The sequence below is a fragment of the Anabas testudineus genome, chromosome 9 (genome assembly GCF_900324465.2).
Source record: "Anabas testudineus chromosome 9, fAnaTes1.2, whole genome shotgun sequence".
NCBI lineage: Eukaryota > Metazoa > Chordata > Actinopteri > Anabantiformes > Anabantidae > Anabas > Anabas testudineus.
In genome coordinates this window covers 5,714,741-5,740,571 of record NC_046618.1, presented here as the reverse complement: position 1 = coordinate 5,740,571, position 25,831 = coordinate 5,714,741, and the positions used below count along the sequence as shown (strand labels likewise).

At 43.5% G+C, this 25,831-nt stretch overlaps 2 protein-coding genes across 6 annotated transcripts; one reads left to right on the top strand and one right to left on the bottom strand.

Moving 5' to 3' along the window:
• Positions 1-350: 350 nt before the first annotated feature.
• Positions 351-17,519, bottom strand: msi1b (musashi RNA binding protein 1b). Of its 3 annotated transcripts, none has more exons than XM_026342541.1 (15): positions 17,322-17,516; positions 17,007-17,047; positions 16,470-16,551; positions 16,239-16,323; positions 11,087-11,128; positions 9,337-9,429; positions 6,196-6,244; positions 5,629-5,711; positions 5,421-5,538; positions 4,158-4,238; positions 3,192-3,248; positions 2,803-2,865; positions 2,482-2,636; positions 2,212-2,257; positions 351-2,115 (listed from the first exon to the last, which is right to left on the bottom strand). In XM_026342541.1, the coding sequence occupies exons 1-14, from the start codon at positions 17,378-17,380 to the stop codon at positions 2,216-2,218; spliced, it is 1,050 nt and encodes a 349-aa protein (XP_026198326.1). In that variant the 5' UTR covers positions 17,381-17,516; the 3' UTR covers positions 351-2,115; positions 2,212-2,215. The 3 variants fall into 3 exon arrangements, with proteins under 3 accessions (XP_026198326.1, XP_026198325.1, XP_026198327.1); XM_026342540.1 differs by having other exon boundaries at positions 351-2,110; XM_026342542.1 differs by lacking the exon at positions 3,192-3,248 and having other exon boundaries at positions 351-2,110; positions 17,322-17,519.
• A 3,657-nt stretch (positions 17,520-21,176) lies between these two features.
• On the top strand, positions 21,177-25,782 carry hnf1a (HNF1 homeobox a). Of its 3 annotated transcripts, none has more exons than XM_026343544.1 (10): positions 21,177-21,699; positions 22,719-22,918; positions 23,069-23,249; positions 23,605-23,807; positions 23,961-24,103; positions 24,198-24,336; positions 24,425-24,613; positions 24,693-24,805; positions 24,894-24,978; positions 25,631-25,782. In XM_026343544.1, exons 1-10 carry the CDS (start codon positions 21,401-21,403, stop codon positions 25,759-25,761), a joined length of 1,683 nt encoding a protein of 560 aa, XP_026199329.1. In that variant the 5' UTR covers positions 21,177-21,400; the 3' UTR covers positions 25,762-25,782. The 3 variants fall into 3 exon arrangements, with proteins under 3 accessions (XP_026199329.1, XP_026199328.1, XP_026199330.1); XM_026343543.1 differs by having other exon boundaries at positions 24,894-24,984; XM_026343545.1 differs by having other exon boundaries at positions 24,894-24,988; positions 25,631-25,763.
• The last annotated feature ends 49 nt before the right edge of the window (positions 25,783-25,831 follow it).

Below are 25,831 nucleotides of genomic sequence, written 5' to 3'. Positions count from 1 at the left end.
TGGAGGAAGGGGAGGGGAGGCAGTGGAGCGGTGATGATGGAAGAGAGAAATCAGCCAGCAGAGAGACATGAGGGGGACTCAGAGGCGGGCTGGTGAGAAGTCTGGAAAGACTGAAGGTTTAGGGCAGACAGACTGAAGGAAAGCTACAGTCACTTAGAAATGTAAAGGAACAAAGCATTAAAAAAATATTTCAGTAGAACATTTAGTCATTTAGTAAACCATTGAACGAAATCATGCGAAAGTGATAAAACTTCATAAAACTGTTAAAAAAAACCGCAATAATCTCTTCTCAAATGAACAAAAACATTCAGTGCAAACAAAAGTCAAACAGGACACATAAATGGAATGTTTTAAAATAATTTATTAGGAATTTTAAAAAGTTTTTTTTTTTTGTCAAAAGAATAAACATGACAGAAAAAAAAGAAAATCAGAAAAATGTTACAGTGTTGACAAGATTGTTATTTTTCAGCATCAGAGTATGAAGTACCGCAGCGGTCCACAGCAGCGTGAGTGAGTGTATCAAAGTGTCAGACCTGGTGTTGTGGAGATCAGGAGTGCTTTGTTCTTAAACATTCGAAGGAGAACACATTGCTTGTGATTTGCCAGTGCAACGTCCTAGTAGCTCTGAACATCATGGTTTTGGTCTAAAAGTAGCTGTCACATTGCTACAGTCTGTCACCTCCAGTGGATATGCAGTGATGGATTGTAGGGGTGACAGGTGAATGAGAGTTGATAAGAACCCCCCCCCCCAATTCTTCCTGATGGTAAAGCCACCTTTTTAAGAGGTTTAATTATTCACACTTATTAATGCAATAATAAAAAAGTCAGATTTAAGTTTCACATTTGCAGCTGAGGTACGCCCCCCCACCCAAAAAAAAACAAAACAAAAAACACAGCACATGGCACATTGGAAACCAATGTGTATAAAAATGATACGACGCGCTCACGCAAACAGCAACACGACGCGCAGAGTGAAACAGTCATAGACATGTTGACTGTGCGTGACTGCCCCTGCACACTAGTCCTTCATTTACCTTCACAAACAGTCATCGCATATTGAAAATCACAGTTCAAACAACAATATCACATAGTATGAAAATAGTGTGTGTGTGCTTTTTTTTAACATCCACACATCGCCAAAAATAAAGTGTTGTTCCAGACTCAGCCTCTCTCTGCTGTGTTTCAGCTGTGAGGCAGCTTCTGAACGCAGCAACGGACTCAAACGGCACATCATTCACGAATGTCTGGAGAGGAATAGAGCATACGGCTGGTCTTGAAATGACCGACAGACACGCCCACGCGTTCATGTGACAATATGATACGTAACAGTCAAGCTTTCCAACACAAGGATCGATGAAAGAAGCAATCGCTCTATTTCCCCAAAGTCTCCCACCCTCCAGACACAAAAATCAACGGAGTCCCCCGTCCCCAAGAAACCAGAGTCATATTTACAATATTTTACAAAATTGTACAGCTCACATAGGCCTATAATGTAACTACTTTTATCACCTGACCATTATTAGTCTAACAAGTTAAAAACCTACTAAGATATACAATTTGTGACACATTTTCAGGAAATAGTATTAATCACAAATGTTTTGTTAAAATTCAGTATGAACTAGTGACAAATATACAGTTTTCCAGTACAAAGTACAGCTCCTGACCAAACAGGTTTCACCTGGAGATTTAACTCCTCTCATCTCAGAGAGATCCGGTTCAGAGGTCAGATAATCCAATAACACGCAGCCAATACAGATAAAGAAACAACGTAACCATCACAAAACAAAAAACAGCAAAGTGAAACTTAACAAAACAAAAAAAGAAACAATAAAAAAAAAAAGAGAAACACTAAAAATACAGCATCTGCATGTGTTGCTATTACATGTAGCGATAAACTTTTTTGCTCCTTTTGTGAACTTTTTCTTCTTTTTTTCCTCAGGGAGTGGGTTTAGTGAGGCGTCAGTAGGGTCGGCTGGGCCCCGGCTGACACCAGGGTGGAAGAGGTGAAGGTTCAGCCGCCCCCCCCCAGGCTGGAGAGGTGGACTGGACAGAGACAGGCCAGATCAGCTCCAAAGCAGCTTCAACTCCTTCCAGCTCTCGGTCTACAGCTCTGCGCTGCCATAAAAAGAAGATTTATCATTCACAGCTTAGTCAAAACGATTTTCTGTTCCAGGTTCACAACAAGATAATGGCTGGGGGGGGGGGACTCACTCTCTCAGTGATATCCGTTAGTGAATGCCGTGGCGATCAAAGGGCCCTGTTGGAGCAAGCATACAGTTTTCAGTATTATGTGAGGGTTGATATGGAAGTAATGAATGCAAACATGTTTTTTTTCTTCAAATAAATCATGGCACTACTGGGCCTGCCCTCGTTTCTTCTATCTAAAACTGACCAGCTGCCAGCTGTAGTGCTACATTTAATAAAAATACTGTATTGAGCTCTTCATCTCTCAGTTCACATCATCTAGAGATGAGATCTTACCCCCAAACTATGGCTGAATCCAGTGCTTGGAGCAGGGCTCGCAGCACTGAGATAACTGCTCACAGCGGACTCCTGACTGGCTGTTCCGTAAAGGTCTGCCATCGGCCCCGGGCTGCTGGTACCCAAAAATCCAGCTGAGCGAGAGGGGGTGGAACCTAAAGGGGAAACAATATGAAGCAAGTTTGTGCTGTTAAAATATCCACTTCATCAAACTTAGCAAGCTGAATTCCCTACATATTGAAGTGAGACCACTTTATTTCACATGTCCAGGTGAATAAAAACCTACATTTGAATCTTATTTAGGTTTTTCAATATTCATACCTCTAACTACTGCTGCTGCTGCAGCCGCTGCTGCCATTGGTCCATACGCTGTGAGAGGAATGGCTAAAGAGACAGATAAGAAAATGTTCAGGTAAAATGTATTAGTGTGCAAACACGACAACTAAGCAAATAAGATTATTAGTTAAAGTCTCACTCCAGTGGCCTCAGGAAAATATCAGCCATGTCTCGTGAAACTGCTGATGAGGTCAGTGGAGGAAGACTTTAAAGGCAATAACGAAACCTTCCTCTTTACTGTCGGCAATCCTGCCTTCAGAGACCGGGACAAACACAAACATGCAAACTAAAGAGTGATCAAGTGTTGATGCAACGTGGCGTGTAGCAGACTGACAACATGCTGCTTGTAAAGTCCAGAGGAGGGACTGACTGACCTGTGAGCTCAGGGGGGTGGGGTGAAGTCAGAAGGGGAGTCCTCTCTAAGTGGAACTCTAAAACAGAAACATCAGAGTTGTGTTGAGACACACACCACCACCGCAGGCGACGTCAATACATTCGCACACAGCCAGGGAAACAGCAGGAGAGGTGAGGAAGCACACACATACACACAGGGTGTGAGGAACGCACACAGGAATTAACGCATGGAGGGATGTTTAAAGTCAAAAGAGTGGTGTTCGACTGATACATGGCCATCGTCATATCAAACAGCAAAAGAACGCACAGCAAGTGTTACAGCCTTCTCATACAAACGTTCAATTCAAAACTGTGTTTGGATTTTCATGATGTTTTCTGGCCTACGTCTAATTCTAGAGTCTACTCCCACTAGCTTAATAATATGCACGCACTCACAAACACTTACACAAGCTAAGCAGATGCAATTCCACTCCCTGATATTTACAAGCAGCCATTTACACTCGCAGTGGTTTCACGAGCTTGTATTGTATTTGTGACAGTGCGTCTACTTTCAAAATCACTGTGTTGTGCTTTGGGTATAATGCAGATAAAATATATTCACTGACACAAAAGTTTTTCCCTGACAAATCATTCTACACAGGACTAAATTGAAATCTGCTGCTCTGTAAATAATCAAATTTCTCATCAACATTACCTCTTATGGAAACAACTCAACTGACTTTGCTGCATGTAATCGTGGATGAATTACAAAATCAGCCCACAGGGCTGATTAAGAACATTTCAGTTCAGTTACAAGTTCTTTCTTCTTTCAACAGATGAATTTAGTGTTTTCAGTGTGAACTGGCTCCAAGAACGATTGTAGTGCGTGTGCTCCTGTTTCCTGTTAGCTTTTACGTTTTCACGCTTGCACCCGCTAACTAAACATAACCGTGTTTACTTCTCAGTAAGTGTGACAGTGTAGGCAGCAGGAAGTGTGCAGTGATTACCAGGGAACTGGTAGGTGTATCCAGGAGTGATGCCGGCATAGCTCCGGCTAGTGTAAGTGGCTGTCTGGAAACCTGGATAACCTGTGGAAACAAAAGAACTCTTAGCATCTGGATCACTACGAACATCAAAAAATGACAAAACTCTGACACGTGCAGGGTAACAAGTGTGTGTGTGTGCGTGTGTGTGTGTGTGTGTGTGTGTGGTTTTGCTGCCCCCTGAGATTGAAGTCTATTACAGCCTGTGACATGCAGGTGGGTGATATTCTACACCTGCGGTCTGGATTTCTTCACAAGGACAGGACTGAGCAGCTTACTGTCTTTGTCTTCTGTTTCACTCTCACATCACACAGAGATTTCCTTTGTATAAAACCTGCCACCTGAGGAACTGACTTCAGAAGAACGTTCACACCGACTGCAATAATACTACCTACTAATTATTAGCAGTAGTTGTAGCACAAGGTACCACAAGTATTTTTAGAGAGGTGGCGTCTCCTTTAATCTACATGATCTAATCAGAGCATTGAAACGCTGCAGGAAAAGGTGCAGTTCTCAAACTGAACAGCAGGCGGTAGTATGAGCGTGGAGAGTGTCACTTCAGATGCACAAACAGGTCCTGACTAAGTACATACAAGACAAATCTGTCAGTGAGTTGGTCCTTTAGTGATATATAATCTTCAAGGCAACGAGAAAATAAAAGAGAATGAAATGCAAAAGGGGCATTTAGCTAATTTTAGGATGGAAGATTATTGTTCATGAGGAGCACTACTCAGCTTGAGGTGAAAACAGTTGTCAATATAGGAATAAGCTTCCCCAAGTTTAAATTATGCTTTTAATAATTATGATGACACCATGGTGATGTTATCAGGGTTATCTTATTTTTAGTTTATCTTATTCATTTTAGTTCAGTGTTAGTTTCAGAATTGCTACACCCTTGCTGCCTATGTCACTTCTGTAAAAAATGATTAACTTTAATAAAATATGAACACTATGAAACTTTATCATAGCTACAAGTGTTACACGATTAAAACGGTCTAATTAGTAGAAAATAGTTTTCCTACAAAGCAGTACATTGTTTTCATTAGCAGGCCTTTTTTTGATCACTAATTCTCCGGCTGGAGAGTTTCAGGCTGAAGTATGCAGCTGACTTCAGTGGTCAGCTTTCTCCCCATGAGGCACCATGTGACCTTTACAGCAGCTGGGGAATAGTTATTGTCGTTCAGGTGTACAGCCACATCCTTCCTGTCCCGATCAATACCAACTTACCTAGCATACCAATGCCAAGCATGAAGGCGTCCATCCCATAGGGCATCACCCGAGAGCGCCCCCTGGCTGAGCCTGTGGGTGACATCACCTCTTTGGGCTGAGCTTTCTTACACTCCACCTGTTTCCACACAAACAAACAAGTCAGTACTTTTGGTGTGGAAACATCGTTTTGATGTTACAGTGTTCACTCACGAATCGAGACGCTCACCATTTTGTTGTTGATCTCGTGGAAGTGGATCTCACAGACTTTCTCCACCACATCCTCGTTCTCAAATGTCACGAAGCCGAACCCTGCGAGGACAAGGCAAGTGCATGAGTAGGAAATTTTCATACAGTGCGGTGGCTTTAGACAGTAGGCCTTTCTGTGTAGCAGTGCAGCTAATAATCTCAAGTAATCACCACTGTAATAGCCGCTTAACACATTTACCCCCTCCCCCCTTTTTCAATGCTTCTATTCTGCACTCATCCTTTCTTCACTCCCCTTCCTGGCCAGAAGGCCTGGGCAAAGCTGGTAGCCTGTCATAATCGATCAGGCCCAGGGTGGGGAGGAGGTGCTTAAGGAGGCTTTATCCTGATCCCGATTAACTGACTGGCTAATTAGACTAGCCCTGTTCGTCTCCTCCAGCTCAGCACACAGGAAGGAGGCCTGTGGGAGGGGGGGGGGATCAATAGATACCCAGGAAGAACTGGAGGAAGAGTAAATGGAGGAAGCGAAGGAGTGGAGCAGCAGAGATGTGGGGAATGGACAGACAGGGACAGGGTCAGTCCGTCTCACCTCTGTGCCTGTTGGTGGTCTTGTCGAACATGAGCATGGCATCATCAACCTGGGGGAGACAAACAACAGTTTTTTAACGTGGCGCTCTCTCTCTTGCCACGCGACATATTGCCTGACCTCAGCCCTTCTCAAGTTCTGCAGGGAGGTGCAGCAACAGATGGACAGAAGGGAGGGGGAAGAGGGAGACAGGCGACAGGTTACAGAGAGGAGCCCGAGGGGGCAGAGACGGAAAAATATGAAGAAATACTGTACGTGGGAAATTGACTTTATGGGTGGCGAGGAAAGCTGGAAGTTGTGTTTGCTGCTAAACTTCTCTGGTCACAATCCTTCTCACAGAGAGCCCATAATCCGCTCTCCTTCCTCCCCTCCGAAGTTTGACATTCCCATGGCAACTGTACAAAAAGTCCTTATACAAGAACTCGAGCCAACATCAAATATGCTTTATGAATAGTGGGAAAGTGCCAGTCAGACAAAGAGGGCTGCAAAGAGAGAAACACTGACACACACACACACACACACACACACACACACACACACACACAAAAAACTTTGCCAGTCACAGGCAGAAAGGTGAATCCTGTGAGCAGGTGGAGACTCGATGAGAGGGGAGAGCTGATAGCGAGAGAAATAGCGACAGGTGGAGATACGGTAAAAGAGGGCACAGAGAGTCCTGTAAGAGGGAGAAAGAAAAAAAGGATTGGGTCAAAGTGGAAAGGGAGGAGAATGAAGAAACAAAGGGAGAGGGAGAGAGAGAACAAAGAGGCCTGGAGGCTTTGTTTGTTGGCACAGTCAGCCATAATTCCTCCTCCTCTTCTCCCTTTGACCTCTCCCTCCGGCTCGACCTCCCTTTATAGAGCAAAGACACAGGTGTCTATTCTACACACACACACACACACACACCCAGAGCTTCTAATGTCAGAGTTATAGGACTCTTTTCTCTTCCTTTCTGTTTTTCTTCCTCCTTTCTCTCTCTCGTCATTAGCTGACATGTTTATACTGCAGTCCACACACAGGGGTCCAAATAAACATTTGGTAAATGAATCTGTGCTCTTGGTCTATAATAAGTTTACTGGATACCATCCATTGAATCATTTGTCATAGTCATATGCTAGGACACAGTGAGTGTGTGTGTGTGCGTTGTGTGTGTGTGTGTGTGTGTGTGTGTGTGTGTGTGTGTGTGGACCCCCAAAGGCAGTTTGCCTACAGAAAGGTCAAAGGTGAGTGAAGAGTGTCAGCCTGAAAGGGGACCTGTTGCCTGTCTTATGCCTCTCAAGTCACTGCTTCCTTCCAGATATTTGACTGTTTAACTTTGGATCTCGGGACTCATGAAACTCTTTCTCTTTACCATTTAGCTGACACTTGTTTCCTACTCGTGAGGGTAATTTTCAATGATCAAAAGCAAGAAGAAGAAGGCTCAAAACTCCTACAAACCACTAAACTAGACAAATATAAATACGCAGAATCCTACACAATCCCAACATTTGCCCTGGAGGATGCAATCAAAACATCACAGCAGTCAAACACCGCACACTGATCTATTGCACATGATTGCTCAACATTTCAAACGCCGGGCATTTTAATGGTGTGCTGCCAGACAATATTCCCTCTTATCCTCTTTTTTCACCTCTCATCTTCCCTGTTATCCCTCTGCCCATCCCTCTCCGCGTTCCTTTGTCCTCACCAGGATGGGACACAAAAGGTCCAGTGAGGCAGTCTAATCAGGAACTTCCATGGATGGCTGGAGCCTACGTTTCACTGTCCATCCCTCGATATCTCTCTCGGCAAAAATTCATCTAGATGTTATGATTGAGGAGGGAGCCCAGAGAAACTTGAGGCAGAACTTTCGGCTCAAAATAAAGTGCCACACAGCTGGAAGCGCGGCGGCTAAACCAGAGTTTCCACATGTGTGGCTTTGGAAAGTTTCAGGGGCTCGTGGCACTGGTTCACCTGTAATCTGCTGAAAAGTCTGGATGACTTTTTTCTTTAGTCTAATTTGTTTCACACATGAAGAAAAAAAAAAGTCACGTGCCACTGATGGTTGGTTTCACATTCTGAGTATGAATGATCCAGAAACGTTCAGTCTTCGCATAACTTTTGAACAAACTAACAAAATATTTGTCTAGCTTTGTGCGGCAGCATAATGGTCCTTGTAACCCCCACCCCTGTTTGCCCCAGTTGCCCCAGTTCCCTCTCTTATGCCTCCGCAAAGCTCTCTCAATCAGGCCCTTCCTCCCTCGCCGGTGCCTTTGTCAGCCCATCATCTATTCTGTGCCTCCCGCTTTTTCACAATATTCAACAAACTTGGGCCAAACTTCATGTCGAAATGTACTTTTAAAGACTGAAACATGTTAAGTAAATGTGATAAAGTGATAAAAGTTAAGGAAGAAGTTTGCAGGATTTTCTGAGCATTAATCAACTTGTATTTATTCTTACTAAACTCCTGAGTTAACCCCCTACCCAACACACACACATGCACGCACACTCACACACACACGCTCATGCTAACACCCCCGAACACCACCTCATCCCTCCTCCTCCAGAACAAAACCCCCTAACCCATAGAATTACTTGGGGACAATGGGCAAGCCAGGTCACCACGGTAACGGGCCAGGAGGGGGTTGTGGGTAGGAGCAGCTGTTACATCAGATTAATTCAGATTCTGATAATCCCTCCTCCTTCCTCACCATCTCCACACACTCACTACAAAACTTTTCTCCCCCCTCCTCCTCCTCTCTCTGTGCTCCCTCTTCTAGTCCCCATAATTTCGCCTGCTGCTCCCGGAGCCTTTCAGCCTCGTTATTTCTCTGTTCCTACCCTCTTCAAGTCTTTTCTCTCCCTCCTTTCTCGCCTTCCTCCTCCTCTCGCAGTAACTCCTTCGCTTCCAGGCGCTCGCTCGGCCCCAAGTGAAGTTTTTCTCAAAGAATTTGTGGTGAATCAGGCTCGGCAGAGCCGATGGTGTTGCGGTACAAAGTGTGTCTAAGCTGTCAGTTTGTTTCTGCACTGAGGCCACCGAGACAAACTTATGTGAATCCATTAGAGCTGACAGAGCAACCCTCGCTTTGGTTTCTGTTTGGTCATTATGACATTTTGACCACAGCCTGACACTGCAACAGCTTTAACGCGCTCTAAAACGTCACTCACCTTCCCAAACTGGTCGAAGTACTGCTTGACGTCCTCGATAGTTGTGTTCACTGACAGGCCTCCCACAAAGATCTTCTTGGTTCGAGTCACCAACTGTAAGAGGAGAAAAGGAACCGATGAACACTTGCAGCGGGCGTCCGTTACTGTTTTTGTACATTTTAAATCTAATTATATATTTGTTCAGATAACATGAGCATGATGTAAATTTAAATATTTGTCCAAAAAGTTAATGAACTATATAATTACATGCCCTTCCATGTGACTACTACTTAAGTGCTTTAAAACAAACTATTGGATTAGTAGTATCAAAAGTAGCTAAATGTATTTACTTTTTACAGTGGCTGCATTTACTAGCATCCTCAAAACAAACTAATTTACACATTCTAAGTGCAAAACAGGTTCACCCCCAAAATACAACTACACATTAACGTGCATTTAATATTTTCAGTATTGATTACTCTGCTATTTTTTTAATTGATCGAATCACCTGGACCAATAGTACAAATTATTTAGCTTATTTTCATGTCAGCAAATCGTCACGTTTGAACCATCAAATCTATCTGAGTATTCACAGACAGAAAATTATAATATCATTGTTCACAATGCCTTCCAATTTGCCAATGAATCCCCACAAAATAACAAATGATGTCATAACATTACTGTATTTTATTTTGAGCAAGTAACAAACTACAATTACCGTTTAAACACACACACACATACACATCACAATTTTAATTTCTATGTAATCCTGGGTTCATCATTGATGTTTAACGAATTGCTGCAAACAAACGATCTCACTGCTCGCTGCCGCAAAACACCTCACACGTCTAATTCTTTTGGTCTTTTGCATCATATCCATGTTCCTTCATGGCTTTTTTGTGACATGAAGGAGAAACACTGTGAGGTTTCTCAGTCACACAGAGACGGCAGACGAGCAGCACGTAACGGCACAGGTTTCACTCAGCGCTGGCTTTAAGTGCTTTAAGTGATTTCAGTAAACAGAGACCAACTCAAACAGCTGATAGCTATAAAACTGGCCATGTCTCAACTATACAGCAACACTACAAATTATAAATGACTTATTAATGTGGACAATGTTGTATTTTGTCATTTAACATAAAAAATACTCTTTTCTACTAACAGGATTTCATGATGACTTTAGATCACAACAGTAACATTAAATATTACTTGTATATTCGTTAGCCACCACTTAGCTTTTCTTAGACTTTCTTGGACAATGATATCCATAAAAATGCAACAAAATTTGTAAATCGAGCAATTTTTCTTTTTTTCCAACTTTTTTCTTCACATGTTGCAGTAGTTCAGCTGATCGGATCAGATGCAACAACCTGCGATGCAACCAGTTTTGCCAAATCTGTTGCATTTACGTAAATGTAATAAGGCCACACATGATTCTCTTTGTCCTCACTGGCTTATTTATTTGTGCCGCTTTTCTCATGAAGCTATTCTTTTTGTTTCCCAGCGTGATCTGGCCTCGCATCAGGACACAGCGTACTTGAAATACAATACTGACATTTAGGTGGGTTTAACATTACTGCGCATTTTCTAAAGTTGTGAAAGTTTTTTGTTAGCACACGATCACATAACAGCTCGGTGATGTCAGCACCGCTCGCGTTCATCAGATTACGATGCATTAGGCTCAGATAAGGGGCCGAAACAGTCAACACGCACTAACCTGCTGCAAACAATGCACACACTGCTAAGGGAGGAAGAAGACGACGGGACTCACCTTGGGCTGAGCTCTGCGAGGGAATGCAACCTTTGGATCAATCTACAGGGGAGAATAGAGAAAAAGAGAGGACGGGTTAGTGATATGTCGTGACACACATAAATCAGTCACCTGTCGCTTTTCCCTTTTCCCTGGTGCACTCTGACATCACACCCTCACCTTTCATTTTTTAATGAGTCTGCACTAAAGGTGTAAAACATCCATGTTCTCCTCCTCTTGGTCTGCCACAATACATTCACTGTTCCTAAATCAAATCAACATTGTCAAAGACTCCTGTGGTTTAAAGCCTATCAACCTCACTCAGCAGGAAAACAAAATGACACCGTTTAGAACTGTGAAGGAAACCCTAGATGAAGCTGACATCAACCATGCAATACGTACAGTATGTTCTGAAACCAATACAATCAAAAGATGACAGTTTCTAATTATAGCAGGATCTGACCAGGTCCTAGTCTAAACACACCACTGCTGTATGTTGATTTGTGTTGTGTGTGTGTGTGTTGAGTGTGTAAACCTGTGCCACCGGTGATGTAATAGTAGTACATATTATGTCATAGCAGTGAACCAGATCCTGTCGAATCAGACTCCAGTGTAGTTATACTTAATCTTTGATCAGTTTCTGATTCAAATCATGCTTTTGTCAAATTTAGACAGTACAGTATGTTTGATTTCAACTGTTTCTATTTGCCTGATGTTAGAAAAATATTTTTCTCAAAGGAGCATTTATTGTTTTCAAAAAATGACGATTCAGGTAGTGTGTCAGAAAATGTCAAACATTACTCAGCCTTAATAATGTTTCTGTATAATAGATCAGGATTTAGACTTTTCAATTAGGGCTGTAGCTAATGATTTATTTCAGAATCAACTAATCTTCTACCGTGTTTTCAATTATTTTTATGTTAATTAAAAAAAGAATTGCAAAGAATGTCCTGTAATGTGCCATATTTAAGGAGCTGAAACTGGTGAGTGTTGGAAAGTGCTGCTCAATAAACCCATCCAGGTTGTCAATTCATTTTGACTAATCGATTCATCGATTTATTAATACACTAAGATAAAACAGAAATAGAATGGCGTGCGAGCTGAATTGAGGTGAATGCCTGCTCGACTATCTTGAGTTGGATTTGTCAGTGCGCCTGTGTGTTTTTATTCCTCAGGTCTTTTTGTCTTTTTGTTTCCTGTTTCTAAATGGCGTACGCAAATACGTCTTGGACATATTCATACATGTAAATGCATGCATGTGCGTGTGTGTGTGTGTGTGTGTGCAACTACAGTGCCTAGGAATGTCCAGTGAACCCCTGCCTCTCTCGTCACCACCATGTGACATGTGATCTCCTGGAATCTCACACAGGCACTACAATCACAAACACACCTCACCTCGACGAGGAGAGCCCGAGAGGGAGCAGTGTGTCAGAGAGAGAGGGAGAGAGAGAGCGAGAGAGAGGGGGACAAGGAAGGGAGAGGGAGCTGTCAATCACACCACACTGACAGCAGATCCACCCAATTTTGTTTGTTTGTGTTTGTTTGTTTTTGCCTCCCTCTGCTTTTGACGGAAGTGATGACAACAACAGGGACCATTCATCATCCTGTACAGTTTCAGGTGATCCGGATCATCCTCTGCTCTGCGGTTCCTTACATTTACACCCAGGAAAAAGGACAAGCTTAGTTGGTTTTTTTTAGTATTATAACTCTGATATTAATCCTAATGCTACAACTACAAAAACAAAACAAACAAACAAAAAAAAACAATAGAAGCTTTTACATAATTTAGCCGAGCCCACTGAACGTCACCGAGGTTAAGATTGGAGAGAGAACCACACCATGCCATGAGGATGCAATCATAGAGAGGCTGTAAAATTGGAATTTGAGACCTCTATATTAGTCTAATCTGGTCTAATAGAGCTAGAGAACAACTAGACTACTCCACACTGTACTGCTGTTACACTAACAGATGGTGAGACAGTACAGCGCTAAGATTAGTCCGTAACCATGAGAGGGTAGAGTTGAACTACAGTAGAGAGCTAGAGCCTCTATGGTAAACCACATGCGTTTACCAGAGTGAGGGTAACAGTGTTGTTTCTAATTAGAGTTGACATCAACGGAAATTTGTTTATTCTTTTCTATATCTTTTTTTTTTTTTTTTTTTTTGTCTTTTCGTTCTAGACAGCAGAGTGAGAAGACTAAAGGCTAAGACTGGAGGACCAGATGCAGAGTCTACTGTTTAGTTTCTATGGTGGCTAGACTACTCTGATAGTCACCTCCGGTCACCAACCCTCTTGATGTCCAACACTCCTGTGCACATTCAAAAACAAACAAGACACACACACACACACACACACACAAACAAACAAAATCAAACACATGGCAGCACACAGCACATCCTTGGGGAGGAAATAGTGGACATTACACAGATAAAGTGGCTGTATTAATGGAAAGGGTTTGTTCATCGTGGTGAAGATGTACACCTCCGCTCGAAACTGTTTTTTGCTTATTGTGACTTCACTTAGACGTTTTACGCTTCACTGTGCAGGATTTGATTGTTTTCACACACATCTGTAGGACAAAGGGTGTTTCTTAGTACTTACCTAAAATCTGTGCAAGTGTGTGGCCATAGTTTTATGATTCACTAATGAAGTAACTTTTTTTGTGGGAAAAAAAAACACATCAGACACGACCGATGTTTATGATCCTTAACTTAAACAAACACTTTCTCCCATATTACGATGAGAAGTTACCTCAGAGGTGTTGTGAAGAAAGAGGCCTAACCTCTCACAGCGAGGTAACGAGAAAGAAGCTGAACGTAATTCCAAGAGAGCTTTAGGAAATCAGGGCAATCCCTTTTGACCAACTACATCCCAGCTATGCAACAGTTGGCCGAACACGCTGCTCGTCTCAGCCTGAGCTTGGAACACACTTAACACAACATGACGACTGGGCAGCCACGTCTTTGGGGAGCAACTCAAGCTTGTTGACTCCAATCCTATTAGTTAGGAGCAACACACTAATGACAGATGGAGCTATACTGCATCCCTCCCCTCTCCTACCCTGGTCAGCCTTGAAGATGTTAACGGGGGCCACATATACGCCTGATGCAACTCCGCAAAGAGCTGCGTCACTTTGTTGTAAAACTCTCCACTGCGTGTCCACCATGGAGCTGCAGATGGACGGAAACCTTTTTGGACAAAGGTGCAGTTTGCGGCGGCCATCACTAATTTTACAGATAGCAGGACACTGGGAGGGCACCCACGGGGGCCACTAACAGGGCAGAAGTTTCATAAATCTCAATGAAACCTGACTTTCCATACTGGTCAAAACCGGGCCTTCAACACAACAGTACCAATAAATTCCTGTGCTGCACTGTATTTGCTCTTTGGCCTCTCGGCTGTGCAAAGCTCCGTTAATTCCAGTGCCGGACTGGTTCAGTCGGTCACAGCATGGCACATTCTTGCTGTTGCCACTGGAGAACTTTTCTCTCCCCTCTCTAACAGGATAACCTGCCTGCGTGAGAGAGAGAGAGAGAGGGAGGGAGTGGGGGGTGCAGGGTACATAGTCTAAAAGGCCTACTCTGCTCACCATCCAACCCCTGTGGCTGATCACTGAGCCCTCTCCTCACCAAACACACAGTGTCTGCGGCTGCCACAGCCCCCACCGAGCACCACCGACGAACCCAACTGCCAGCCACAAGGGGCCCAGCCGCAGCCCACGGGGCTGCGCAGGGTTAACACGTGCACAAGTTGAGAGCAAAACTCAAATTAAACGAGAGATTCGCCATCTCTGGAGTCTGACCTGAATAAGCGTAATAAGTTTCTTATCAGAGCAGGCGGCGTGAGGATAAACTATCAGTATCATGACCTCCACTCTCTGTGTGACTGTTTATGCTGTCTTGATTTCTGGCATCCAAGAAATGATTGTAAATGATGCACATTGTTATCTTCCTCTTTTTTTCTTTTGTGACAGAGCCATTCTTCAACTGTGGAAGAGGGGGGGAGTCACTATGGAAACAAACCCCATGGCGAGTTAGTGGCGTCCAACCATGATGGCACTACTTGTCATAGCTGTCGTGCCTGCAAGTGACACTATAGCAGTAGGGCACTGGGGAAACCAAAAAGAATCCAAAAACCTAAATTCAGTTTGACTTTTCTATCAAACAACTTCCACCATTTTTTTTTTTTTTTTTTTTGATTGAGTGCAACGAAAAAAAAAATCTCATTTCCTCGTAACTTTATTCAGCAAACAACCTGTTTTGTTTCCCTTCTCCATTTCCTTCCTCAGCACCTCCACTTATCTTCCAAAGACTCGAGAAGGTGCATCACTCACAGCACAAAAGGGGAAAAAAAAAAGAAATAGCCTCCCCTCATTTCAATACAGTGACTAACCCGCAGCCATCACCACTCCCACTGAGGAGAGAGGCGGGGGCTGTGGTCCCTATGGCGACCAACGGGCCACATTGTTCCCAGACCAGCCCACATTCATTACTGACAAAAAGACACACACACACACACACACACACACTGCAACACAGGCGATTAATACATTTCAAGTTACAATTCACACAGGTGAAAAGGGGCCTGAATGTGTCGCGCTTGACTTTATCATCACCACATTCCCACTTTTATTCCACCAAAGTGTGAGGAGTTTGTTTGTTGCTGCTTTCACACCTTGATGGTTTCAGGTTGCATTCACTTGGTTCATTGAGAAACTTTTTCGGGCTCAGTTGTACCCCCTTGGGGATGTAAAAAAGAAAAAAGAAAAAGAAAAGCAGGAACAAAGTTCTGGGTTACTCCTCCTAGAGACCAAATCAAAGATTGGCAGTAAATGCAACCCCGTCTAGTTCCCCTTGTTTCTATGGAAATTGACACTGGGTGACATTTTCTTGCCTGTTTGGCTGAAGAGCGAAGAGAGAGAGAGAGAGAGAGCGCAGTCTCCCATGTGTCTCCACTGTGGACTACTGACTTTATCATGCAAAGTGCTCACATCTGAGGTGTGGCAGCGGACACAGACACGGTTTGAGAAAAACATCAGCACGGTGGAACCTCGGTAAACATACGAAAATGTAGCAATGTTACACCTCTCAAGCGGATTATTGGAAAATCCACTAATCAAACACTGAGCAATGGGATTAGCCGGTGGTGGGAAGTAAATACAGAGAACTCACTGTTTTGGAGTCCAACTCGTGTCTGGTTTGGGCCAAAACTTTATCCACGCCAGCCTGATCAACAAAGGTGACGAATCCAAACCCTCTGCAGACACCAGGGGAGGGGATGGGAGTATTAATGACACAGAAACTTATGTTGACATGTAATGATACGTTATGAGCAGCGAGGAATCACAGAGGTCAGATAAACTTTCAGCTCCGGCGGAGAATCCAAGCTCACAGCTCCCTCACCTCGAGCGCTTAGTAACCGGATCTCGCATCACCATACACTCCTTCACCTCGCCGTACTTGCAGAAGTACTCCTTCAAACCCTCTGGGGCACAAAACGAGGTGGTAAGAAGACATATTAACAGGTGAATAAAAAGTGTGTAGCTACAGAGTCTTCACCAAAGTTCAAGCATTTTATCAGTTAAACGTGTAAAATATAAAAAGATCAGTCACAAAGAGATGATAGCATAATTACGACCACAGTCTGTCATCTTTTTACAGCCTTCATCCTCAAATAATGAGCTTTTCAACGAGCGTTTAAGAACGAGTCATTTATTCTATGGTAGTTCTGAATGGGGGCATTCATTCTGAGCAGGTTTCAAATGTAAAAGTCCAAAACAGGAAAAACAAATAAACACATTCAATGTAAGCAAACAAACCTCAAGAAATAGCTTCTTCTTTTTTTTTTAAAATAAGGTTCTACTGGTTCCATCTAATCCATGAATTCCTGATTTGTAAAGACCCGGTGACATTATATGAGAGGAGTGGAAAAAGATTTACCTTGTGTTGTTTGCCAACTCAGTCCACCGATGAACATTTTGCTGCGGGAAAAAAAAAAAAAAGAGAGAGAAAATATTTGTATTTACATATTGGTTAAAGGAAGATTGTGTAAATTGAATGTGTGCGAGGATTAGACAAAGTTGTTATTGAGGTTCTGAAAGTGTGATCATGGACGTGAAGAGTGATTTGTCAGTGTAACATCTCTGATTCCTCCTGAAGCCTCTCTGTGTGGAGGTGTGCGCACTGGAGTCCCCCCGCAGGATACCACGTCTGTGTCGGAGGCAGGAGAGACTATTAGAAAAAGTTTTTCATTACCAGGGGTCGTGTGGGGAGTCCGTGTTGGACAGGCTGCTCTGGCTCCCTTCCGTCTCCATTCCGTGTCCTCCCGTCTGTGTCTCTGTGAGTGAGTGAGTGAGTGAGTGAGTGAGTGCCGTGTGCGTCCGGGCCGAGCCGTGCGGGAAAACAGGCGGAGAGTGAGTGAGAAGAGCTGGGCGGGTTTGGCCCGGGGTGACAGAGAGGGGAGCGGGCCAGATGCAGGCTGGGACAGACTCCACCTCCTCCTCCACTCAGTCAGTCAGTCTCTCTCTCTCTCTCTCTCTCTCTCTCTCTCATCCCACCACAGCGGCTCCAGCGTCAAAGCCTGCGCTTAACAGCCACTGCGCTTCCGGCAGAGCCTTTCAAAATAAAGGTAACACGAGGTAACAGGTGATCAAAGGCGCCGTTTTACCCAGGGATCGGGGGTTACTTGTAAAGTGATTGTAACAAAACGCAGACAGACTGAATCTCGATTGCTGACACTTATGAGAAGTGAAAGGCAATGAATGTGCTAAGTCCTCATGTATTCTATCCATCCATCCACTGTCTTAACCACTTGTCCTCATCTTCCTCACCTATCGCACGGCAGATATTAGATTTATACAATTTAGAGTCACCGAGTCATCTAACATGCATTTCTGTGTAAGTGGGAGGAAGTCGGAATAACAACACGAGGAGAACATACAGCCTCCTCACGGAAAGGCACCCTGCAGAGCCGGGGATTCAAACCCGCGTCCTTCTTGCTCTGAGCGAGACCTAGACCCATGAACCTTTATTGTGAAGACAGAGTCTCCTGACTTCCGGTAATCTTTGTTACTCATGTTGAGAAACTTGATGCAATTTCTATCGTTTAAATAGAAGTGTTAACAATTTACAGTCTGTGTGAAGATCTCATTTTGCTTTTCAGTAGCTTTCTTCAAACTTCAGCTATGATGACAGCTTTACTGTTAAAGTAAATTACACAGGATGGAAAAACTATGACACCCAACATATATTTTATGTCAGTAAATCACCGCAATGTCTCACTAAATTGGTCTAGTAACAAGTAATACAGACACAAAGTAATGATACAGACACAAAGTAATGATACAGACATGTAACAGAACATGTTGTCGACTTCTCTGTAAATGATGCATTGTCTTTACAGTGCAAAAGTCAAGCAACAAAGTGTATCGGTTTCACAACCATTGGCCAACAGTCAGTTATGAAATTAGTTACCACCATGTTTAGATGACACTGAGTCAACATGAAGCCAGCGTTTCTCTAGTATCGCTAGTCTAGTTTCTAGTATCATACTGATCCATTTATTTACCTATATAATGGTGTATCTGAGGTGAACGATCATTTTTTGGATTGTTCCATTTTCACCCTCCATAGTAACAGTGACATTAAATCATCTACTAAGTTTATTCACTTTTCCAATTGCTTCTTCTTAAGTAGAAACTGTTTGTCTGTCCTGCTAACATGCTCGTATAGTGTGGCTAAGCAGGACGTTTGAGAGCTGTGAGCTCATTCATTGCTGGAGTTTAAGTATTTAATTAGTACCAAAGCCAGCTCCAGCTAATCTTCTCAACACTGACTCAACATGTGACCTGGTAACCATCGTTAAGGCCGATCAATAGCCTGAGCAAGTTATGCAAAGACAATGACAGCTTTGACCTACAGTGGATATAAAATGGATGCAATCCGAGCTGAGTAGCAAAGTGTGGAAACAAGAAGGGTTATTTTTGTGTGTGTGTTTGCTGACACTGAAAGACATAAGAGAAAGCTAAATTATAGTTCTGGTTATGTCTCCACAATGAATCTATACTTCAGAGCAACACTACAAGCTCTGAGTGTGTCAAGCAGGATGTTTGGGCACAGATTTAGATTTGTGATTGTCTCCTCTAACACAGTTTATCCTCGCTGAGTGCTGCAGCCAGTGTCCTGCCCGCACACAGGCCTACTCTATCCTCTACAGATGAGCAGATGAAGGTCTGGAAGTGGGACAGGGGCTATTTGGACAGGAATTAAGGGGTGTGTTAAATTTCTGCATGCATGATCAATGGGGTTGAATGGCAGGGTTTGGGATGGGTGTGTGCAGGGGGTGGAGGGGGGTTGAGGGAACAGGAGAGAGAGCTAGCAGTGAGAAAACACACAGAGGCAGCCAGCAATGGCTCACTAATGAGAGATGGACAGTGTGGATTGTATCTCATTACCAATCAACATAGCTTTGAGTTCTCTGGAGAGGGAAAATGCAAGCTCTAATGTGTGCTGCATGTGGTCCTTTTTGATAAACCCAGCTTGTGTGGTGGAGCATTAGTCACAGCGGTATCTGAGCAGTTGAAAAACCACACACACTGCCCTCTGTCCGTTTCGGTGAGGAGTTTCCTCTGAATAGTACAATGGGACTTAATTACAGGTCAGTGGCATGTCTCAGGGAGATAGAGGGAGCTCTGTTACCCTTCCAAATACAGTATAATGCCATCTTCCCAAGGGTGGGGTGGGGTAACACGAGCTCCACACAAATAGGTGCTGATAGGCTGAACCTGAGAATGGTATAAGGTGATCCAGGCAGGGAAAGTGAGCATTTTACACTGAAAGAGAGAGGAAAAAAGATAAAGGGCTACATTAACTCTCAAAGGTTTTCTCCCATTCATTTTGCCCTTTTTCTTTTCCAGTCCAGTTCCAACTTATCATTCCTGTCAGCAGTCTTTGAAAAAAAAAAAAACAAGAGTGCAGATCAAAGACAGAAAATCTTGAATTTGGAGACAAAATTATCTGATTAAAACGACGTCTATGTAAAATGGTACAGCAGAAAACATTGCGTTCAGCAGCAACTGTCGAGGCCGTTGACTGAGCCATTACGACTAACGATTTATGAACATCAATTGTTTTATTAAAACAATTAGTCAGTTATAGTCTTTAAAAACAACTGTTGTACTAAAAAGGCCGATTTATGTTCTTTGACATTTCAACCTACAGTTAAACTTTACAAAATCATGAAACTAACAAGGCTTCAGTATCAACAGGTGAATAAATAACATTTAAACATTTGAGAACAGCAAACCAGTAACATAATTGCTTGTTATGCTGGTTTTCATTAAAAAAATAGAAAATATTACATATGATAATATACCGTTGTGATTGTGAAGTACATTTTGCGATATAACATCTGTTCTTTTACTTCATTAGGATTGTGAATGCAAGATTTTATCTTTTACATCACATTATAGTGGTAAAAACAGCTTTATACAATATACACTAACAACAAGATTCTGTTTTCAGTTGTCACAATGCTCATCTCCTCTCTTTTATTCTTACTAAGTGATGCAACTCATGCACAACATAGAAAGCACAACAGCAGCCAACCCTAAGTAACCTTTTGAACTGGAAAGATCTGATGTGTAGATGACACAACTGCGCTCTCTAGTGGCACGTTGGCCAGGTCAAGTCATGTGTCTGTTCAGTTCATCTAACACTGCTCTCTTCTTTTAGGATTTTAAATCTTGGCCTAAAATGAAAAAACAAAACAAAACATTTTTTAACCACATGCCTCAGCTTTGAAGTTTAAAGTATAACATTGAAGTTATACTCTCAGATAATAGGGTGTAAGTGTGTTTCACTGTGAAATCACAGCTATCTACACATGTGAACGCACCTTAAACTCTCTTCTCTTTACTTGTCGTCTCTTTATTGAGAGCTGAGCTGCTGCCTCTGTAGCCTGACTGTAACATCCCCTCACTTTTATTTATTGTTTTTAAAATGAACTTTGGTCACTGTTGGGGACTGAGGGAGCGGGGACAAAGTTCACAGGGCGCACGTAAGGAGGAGGGGGTGAAGAGGAGGAAGGTTAAAAAAAAGGAAAATTGACCTTTGAAAGCAAAACAGCAGGTGGAGAGCTAAAACCAGGCAGCTCAGGACACATCGGGAGGAAATTCAACACAGAGCAAAATGAAAGTATACATCTAGTTAGGCTGAAGAGGGGCTGCAGATATAATGAGGCCCAACGCTGGCTGACTGGCCGTCGTTTGAGTGTAGTAGTGCACATGATAGCATTGTTTGTTTGCGAGGCAGTGGCGAGGTAAGGCATCAGACTAATGGAGGGAGAGGAGAGGACCGAGGCAGGCAAAGCGAGGCCAAGCCGTCTCACTGCTCTTCAAGAGCAGTTGATCTGGGCCCTGCTGGGATCTGGACTGTCCCGGGACATCCTTATCCAAGCTGTAGGGGAACTGGAGCGGGACAGGGCAAATGCTGGCGCCGAGAGGGGGGAGAGGGTAGATGGAGAGAGCTCTGAGGAGGGAGAAATGGATTCCCCACCGCCTATATTCCGCGAGCTGGAGAAGCTTGCCCCAGAGGACGCGGCCAAGATGAGGGCCGAGGTCGACCAGCTACTGCAGTAAGTAGATCCCAGCACTTCTGCGGAAGCTCCATAGAGACAGAAAAATCACCTTAATCTCTCACTAACTGCTGTTGTCACGTAGCAGTTTGTCTGATCCTGTCAAAACTTGAAAATGCCTTGAGTCCCCACCTGTCTGCTCTACCTCCTGCACTGCCACAATAAAGTAGCTGAGAGTTGAAACAACAGTTTTACCTGTGAACTCCTCTATTCCTCTATTCTTCTTAAGCTTGGTTACAAATACCTCCCTCCTTCTCATGCTTCTCTGTCTCTCTCTCTGCAATCTGGCTTCTGAGGGGAATTTAAAGAGGGTTCCTCCTTTGCTAGTTACTAATTACCCACCCCATCATTATTCTCTGGCCATTTCTTAATAAATAAGCTACATGCATAGGTGAAGATTAATGGAGCAGGGCTGGTCATGTGAGGCTTTGTTTGCACAGCGCATGAGTGATATTTCTACATTTAGCTTTAACATCTGATTTAGAATATTAAGAATTCACTCTGTGTAGTTATTTGAACGTATTGAGAGGTACATTTTTAGGAAGTAAGAACATTTGACAGGCTGCTCATTATAATGTCCTTACATGTTACTATCGAATACAATATCTTAAACATTTCTAGGGTGAATGGTGAATAGGAATCTGTTAAAACTATGATTTTTATTTGCAGTTTTGTGCATTTTTACTGCTCCTAACTTAGCAGTTAGAAAGCGTTATATTAGGCTTCATAAAGCTTTTACACGTTTTCCCCTCCAGTGATCTGAAAGAGCTGGACTTTGCCCCGTGTGCTTTCCCTTATCTCTCTCTGTCAATAAACCTCTATCTACTTCCCTCTCAGTGGCCATGCATTATGTCTAATGTTGTGGCAAACTGCGTCTGAGCACTTTTCTAGCAGGGGCTTACTTGATAGAAAGACCCCCAAATATTGTGGTGGGGGAAATTGACTCGTTTAGTCAAATAAAAATACATATAAATATGTAGAAGACAAGCACACACAAATATGATGTCTTTCTCTAATAGGGAAGACCCCTGGCATGTTGCAAAAATTGTGAAAAGCTACATGCAGCAGCACAACCTCCCTCAGAGAGAGGTGGTGGAGTCCACAGGACTCAATCAGTCCCACCTCTCCCAGCACCTCAACAAAGGAACACCGATGAAGAACCAGAAGAGAGCTGCTCTGTACAGCTGGTACGTCAAGAAGCAGTGCGAGATCAGCCAGCGTGAGTACACGAGCCGCTGTGGGGCTGCAAAGACCCTCATTTCTGCTCCCGAATTTCAAATGTCACTTCTCTGGGAGACTGATATTGAAAGTACAAAAAAAAAAAAAAAAAACAAGAAAGAAAGAAAAACATATCACCATTTCCTTCCAGAATTTACCAATGCCAAACACGGCCTTGCATCTGTGGAGGAGCAGGGAGAGGACATCAAAAAAGGTCGAAGGAACAGGTTCAAGTGGGGTCCAGCGTCTCTGCAAATCCTCTTCCATGCCTACGAAAGGCAGAAGAACCCCAGCAAGGAGGAGAGAGAAGGGTTGGTGGAGGAGTGTAACAGGTGAGACACAGTGATGGTTCAGTGACCTGCTAACCTGCTATCTGATCTTCCTCATTTGTCTCTGACAAAACAAGTGTGACATTGAAGACAAAATAAGCAAGAATCAAAGAAAGAAATCTGGACTACAGAGGTGTGGTTTGATCATATTTACCTGTCACATTTTCCATTAAGTAAATGAGTGTTCTTCTTTTATCCATCAACATTTGCTGGTCTTTGTGTTTAGTGCTACAGATAATGAGAATTCTTAACATAAAGAAATGCACCAACTTGTACTACTGGTCTTCTTGACCAGTATCTATAATAGTGTGGGTTTTTAAATGTAAAGCCATGTATGAGCAAGTTCTTGCTGTCTCAGGGCCGAGTGTCTCCAGAGGGGAGTGTCCCCATCCCAGCTTGCCGGACTAGGCTCCAACCTGGTTACTGAGGTTCGGGTGTACAACTGGTTCGCCAACCGCCGCAAAGAAGAGGCCTTCCGTCACAAACTGGCCCTCGACACGCCTTTCAACAACCAATCTGCCTCATCATCTAACCCCAACCTTCCACCAAGTCCTGAGCACGGTAATGGCCTAAGGGTGAAAGGGTTAAAAGGACAACATATCAGTGCCAGACCATTAGACTGTCTTGTCTTTTTCATCCTTTGGGGCAAAACAATAACCAGCACGACCTTGTGGACACGACGGCACTGGTTCTCTCATGTTACTTGTCTTCCAGGTATGAAATACAGCCAGCAAATCACATGTGACACCATGAGCTCAGCCAGAGGCGGCGCAGGAGAGAGAGCGGGGCGTCTTGTGGCCAGTCCTGTCCAACTGGAGCCCAGCCACACACTCCTTGAGACCCACAACCCTAAAACAGTGAGAGCATGTGTGATAGTTCCTCACTGTTTGTACTGTGTACACTACCTTCTTGCACTGCTGCCATCATGACTATATCATCCTCTGGTCCCAGGTGTCCAGTGGTGGCCCACTGCCCCCTGTAAGCACGCTGACCTCCCTGCACAGTCTGTCTGCCTCCCCCTCCTCACAGGGCCTCATCATGGCCTCGCTGCCCAGCGTCATGAGTCTGGGGGAGTCCTCACTTCTCATTGGTAACACTGACTCTCTAGTTTACTTTGTTTTCTACAAATGAAAAGAAAAAGATCAGGGAGATTAGTGTGTTTGCCTGTCGATTCACAGGTTTAACCTCCACTCAGCCTCAGACTGTGCCTGTCATTAACAACATGGGGGCCGGTTTCACCACTCTGCAGCCAATCTCATTCCAGCAGCAGCTTCACGCCTCTCCTCAGCAGCCCATATCACAGCATCTGCAGAGCCACATGGGTGCCAGTCCTTTTATGGCAACCATGGCCCAGCTGCCATGTCACAGTAAGGTTACAGCAACAACGCAACGTGAGTTTAACACGTCACGTTGGGTAAGGATTAATTCATCTGTTGCTCGTTTTAGTGTACAAGTCGGACTCACCTCAGTACCATTCGTCCAGTTTGCTGTCTCAGGCCATGGTCATCACAGATAGCAGCAGTCTGGGAACTCTGACGAGCCTCGCTACCGTCAGACAGGTATTCAAAGTCGACAGGTTTGTTGATCTGTCAGGGCCTGAATAATTCTATTATAGTAAAACCTGCCCTGTATTTTGTTTTCGTTTAGATTCTAACAACGGATCCTGAGGATGACACAGACCCACCTTTACAAGAAGATTCTCTACACATGCAGCCGCACACACCTGTGCCAGGTGCACGTCTGTAAATACTACTTTACTCTTTGACATCAATATTTAACTAGCTTTCTGGGCTTTTTGTTTATATCATGTCTATTTATGCAAACTATCAAAGGGACCTCTTGTCTATGATAGATTTTTGACACTCAAGAGCAGACACCTAAAGACCTAACACAACAAATTAAGAAGCTAATTAAAAGTCTATATTATTGAGTGGTGATACAAATGTTCCATATTAAACCAATTACATTTTAGCAGTAAACGTTCACCAGATTATTACACATTAGAGTATAATTCAGTTGGATGTTGACTTATTTTATAAAGACGTTAAATGAGCACTTTCATAGTGAACAGACCGTTCTCAGTATCTTTAATACGTCAGTATTCCTGCCACACTTTTTGCATATGCTAAACATTTTTGACCTCAGCTTTACCCTAACTCTTGTGTCTGCATGTTCACACCTACACGATCTTAATAGGAAAAATATCCAAACTCCTGCTTTACAGCCTGAATAGGAGACTGTGGAGACTAGATGCTCTGCACAAAGCGATGTAGTCTTTTCATGATTAAAGGACTCCAACAAACTCTTGGTAGTATTAATGCCTCTGTGCTGGATTTTTTGAAGTTCAAATAAACCACTGATCTAATTGTTTTTCCCCCCAACAGCTTCCTCTGAGAGCCTGGAGCTGTATCCTGCCTCTCAGGCGACAGAAAGTCATCAGTCTCACCTCCTCTCACCTTCGCCGACAGACATCAGCTCGTACATGCCTTCACAAATGGTCTCAACTGCACAGTAGAAGTGCTCTGGCAACGCAGTGTCTCCTCACCATCAACTGGACTCAGGAGTGAGGGGAATATTTGAATCTG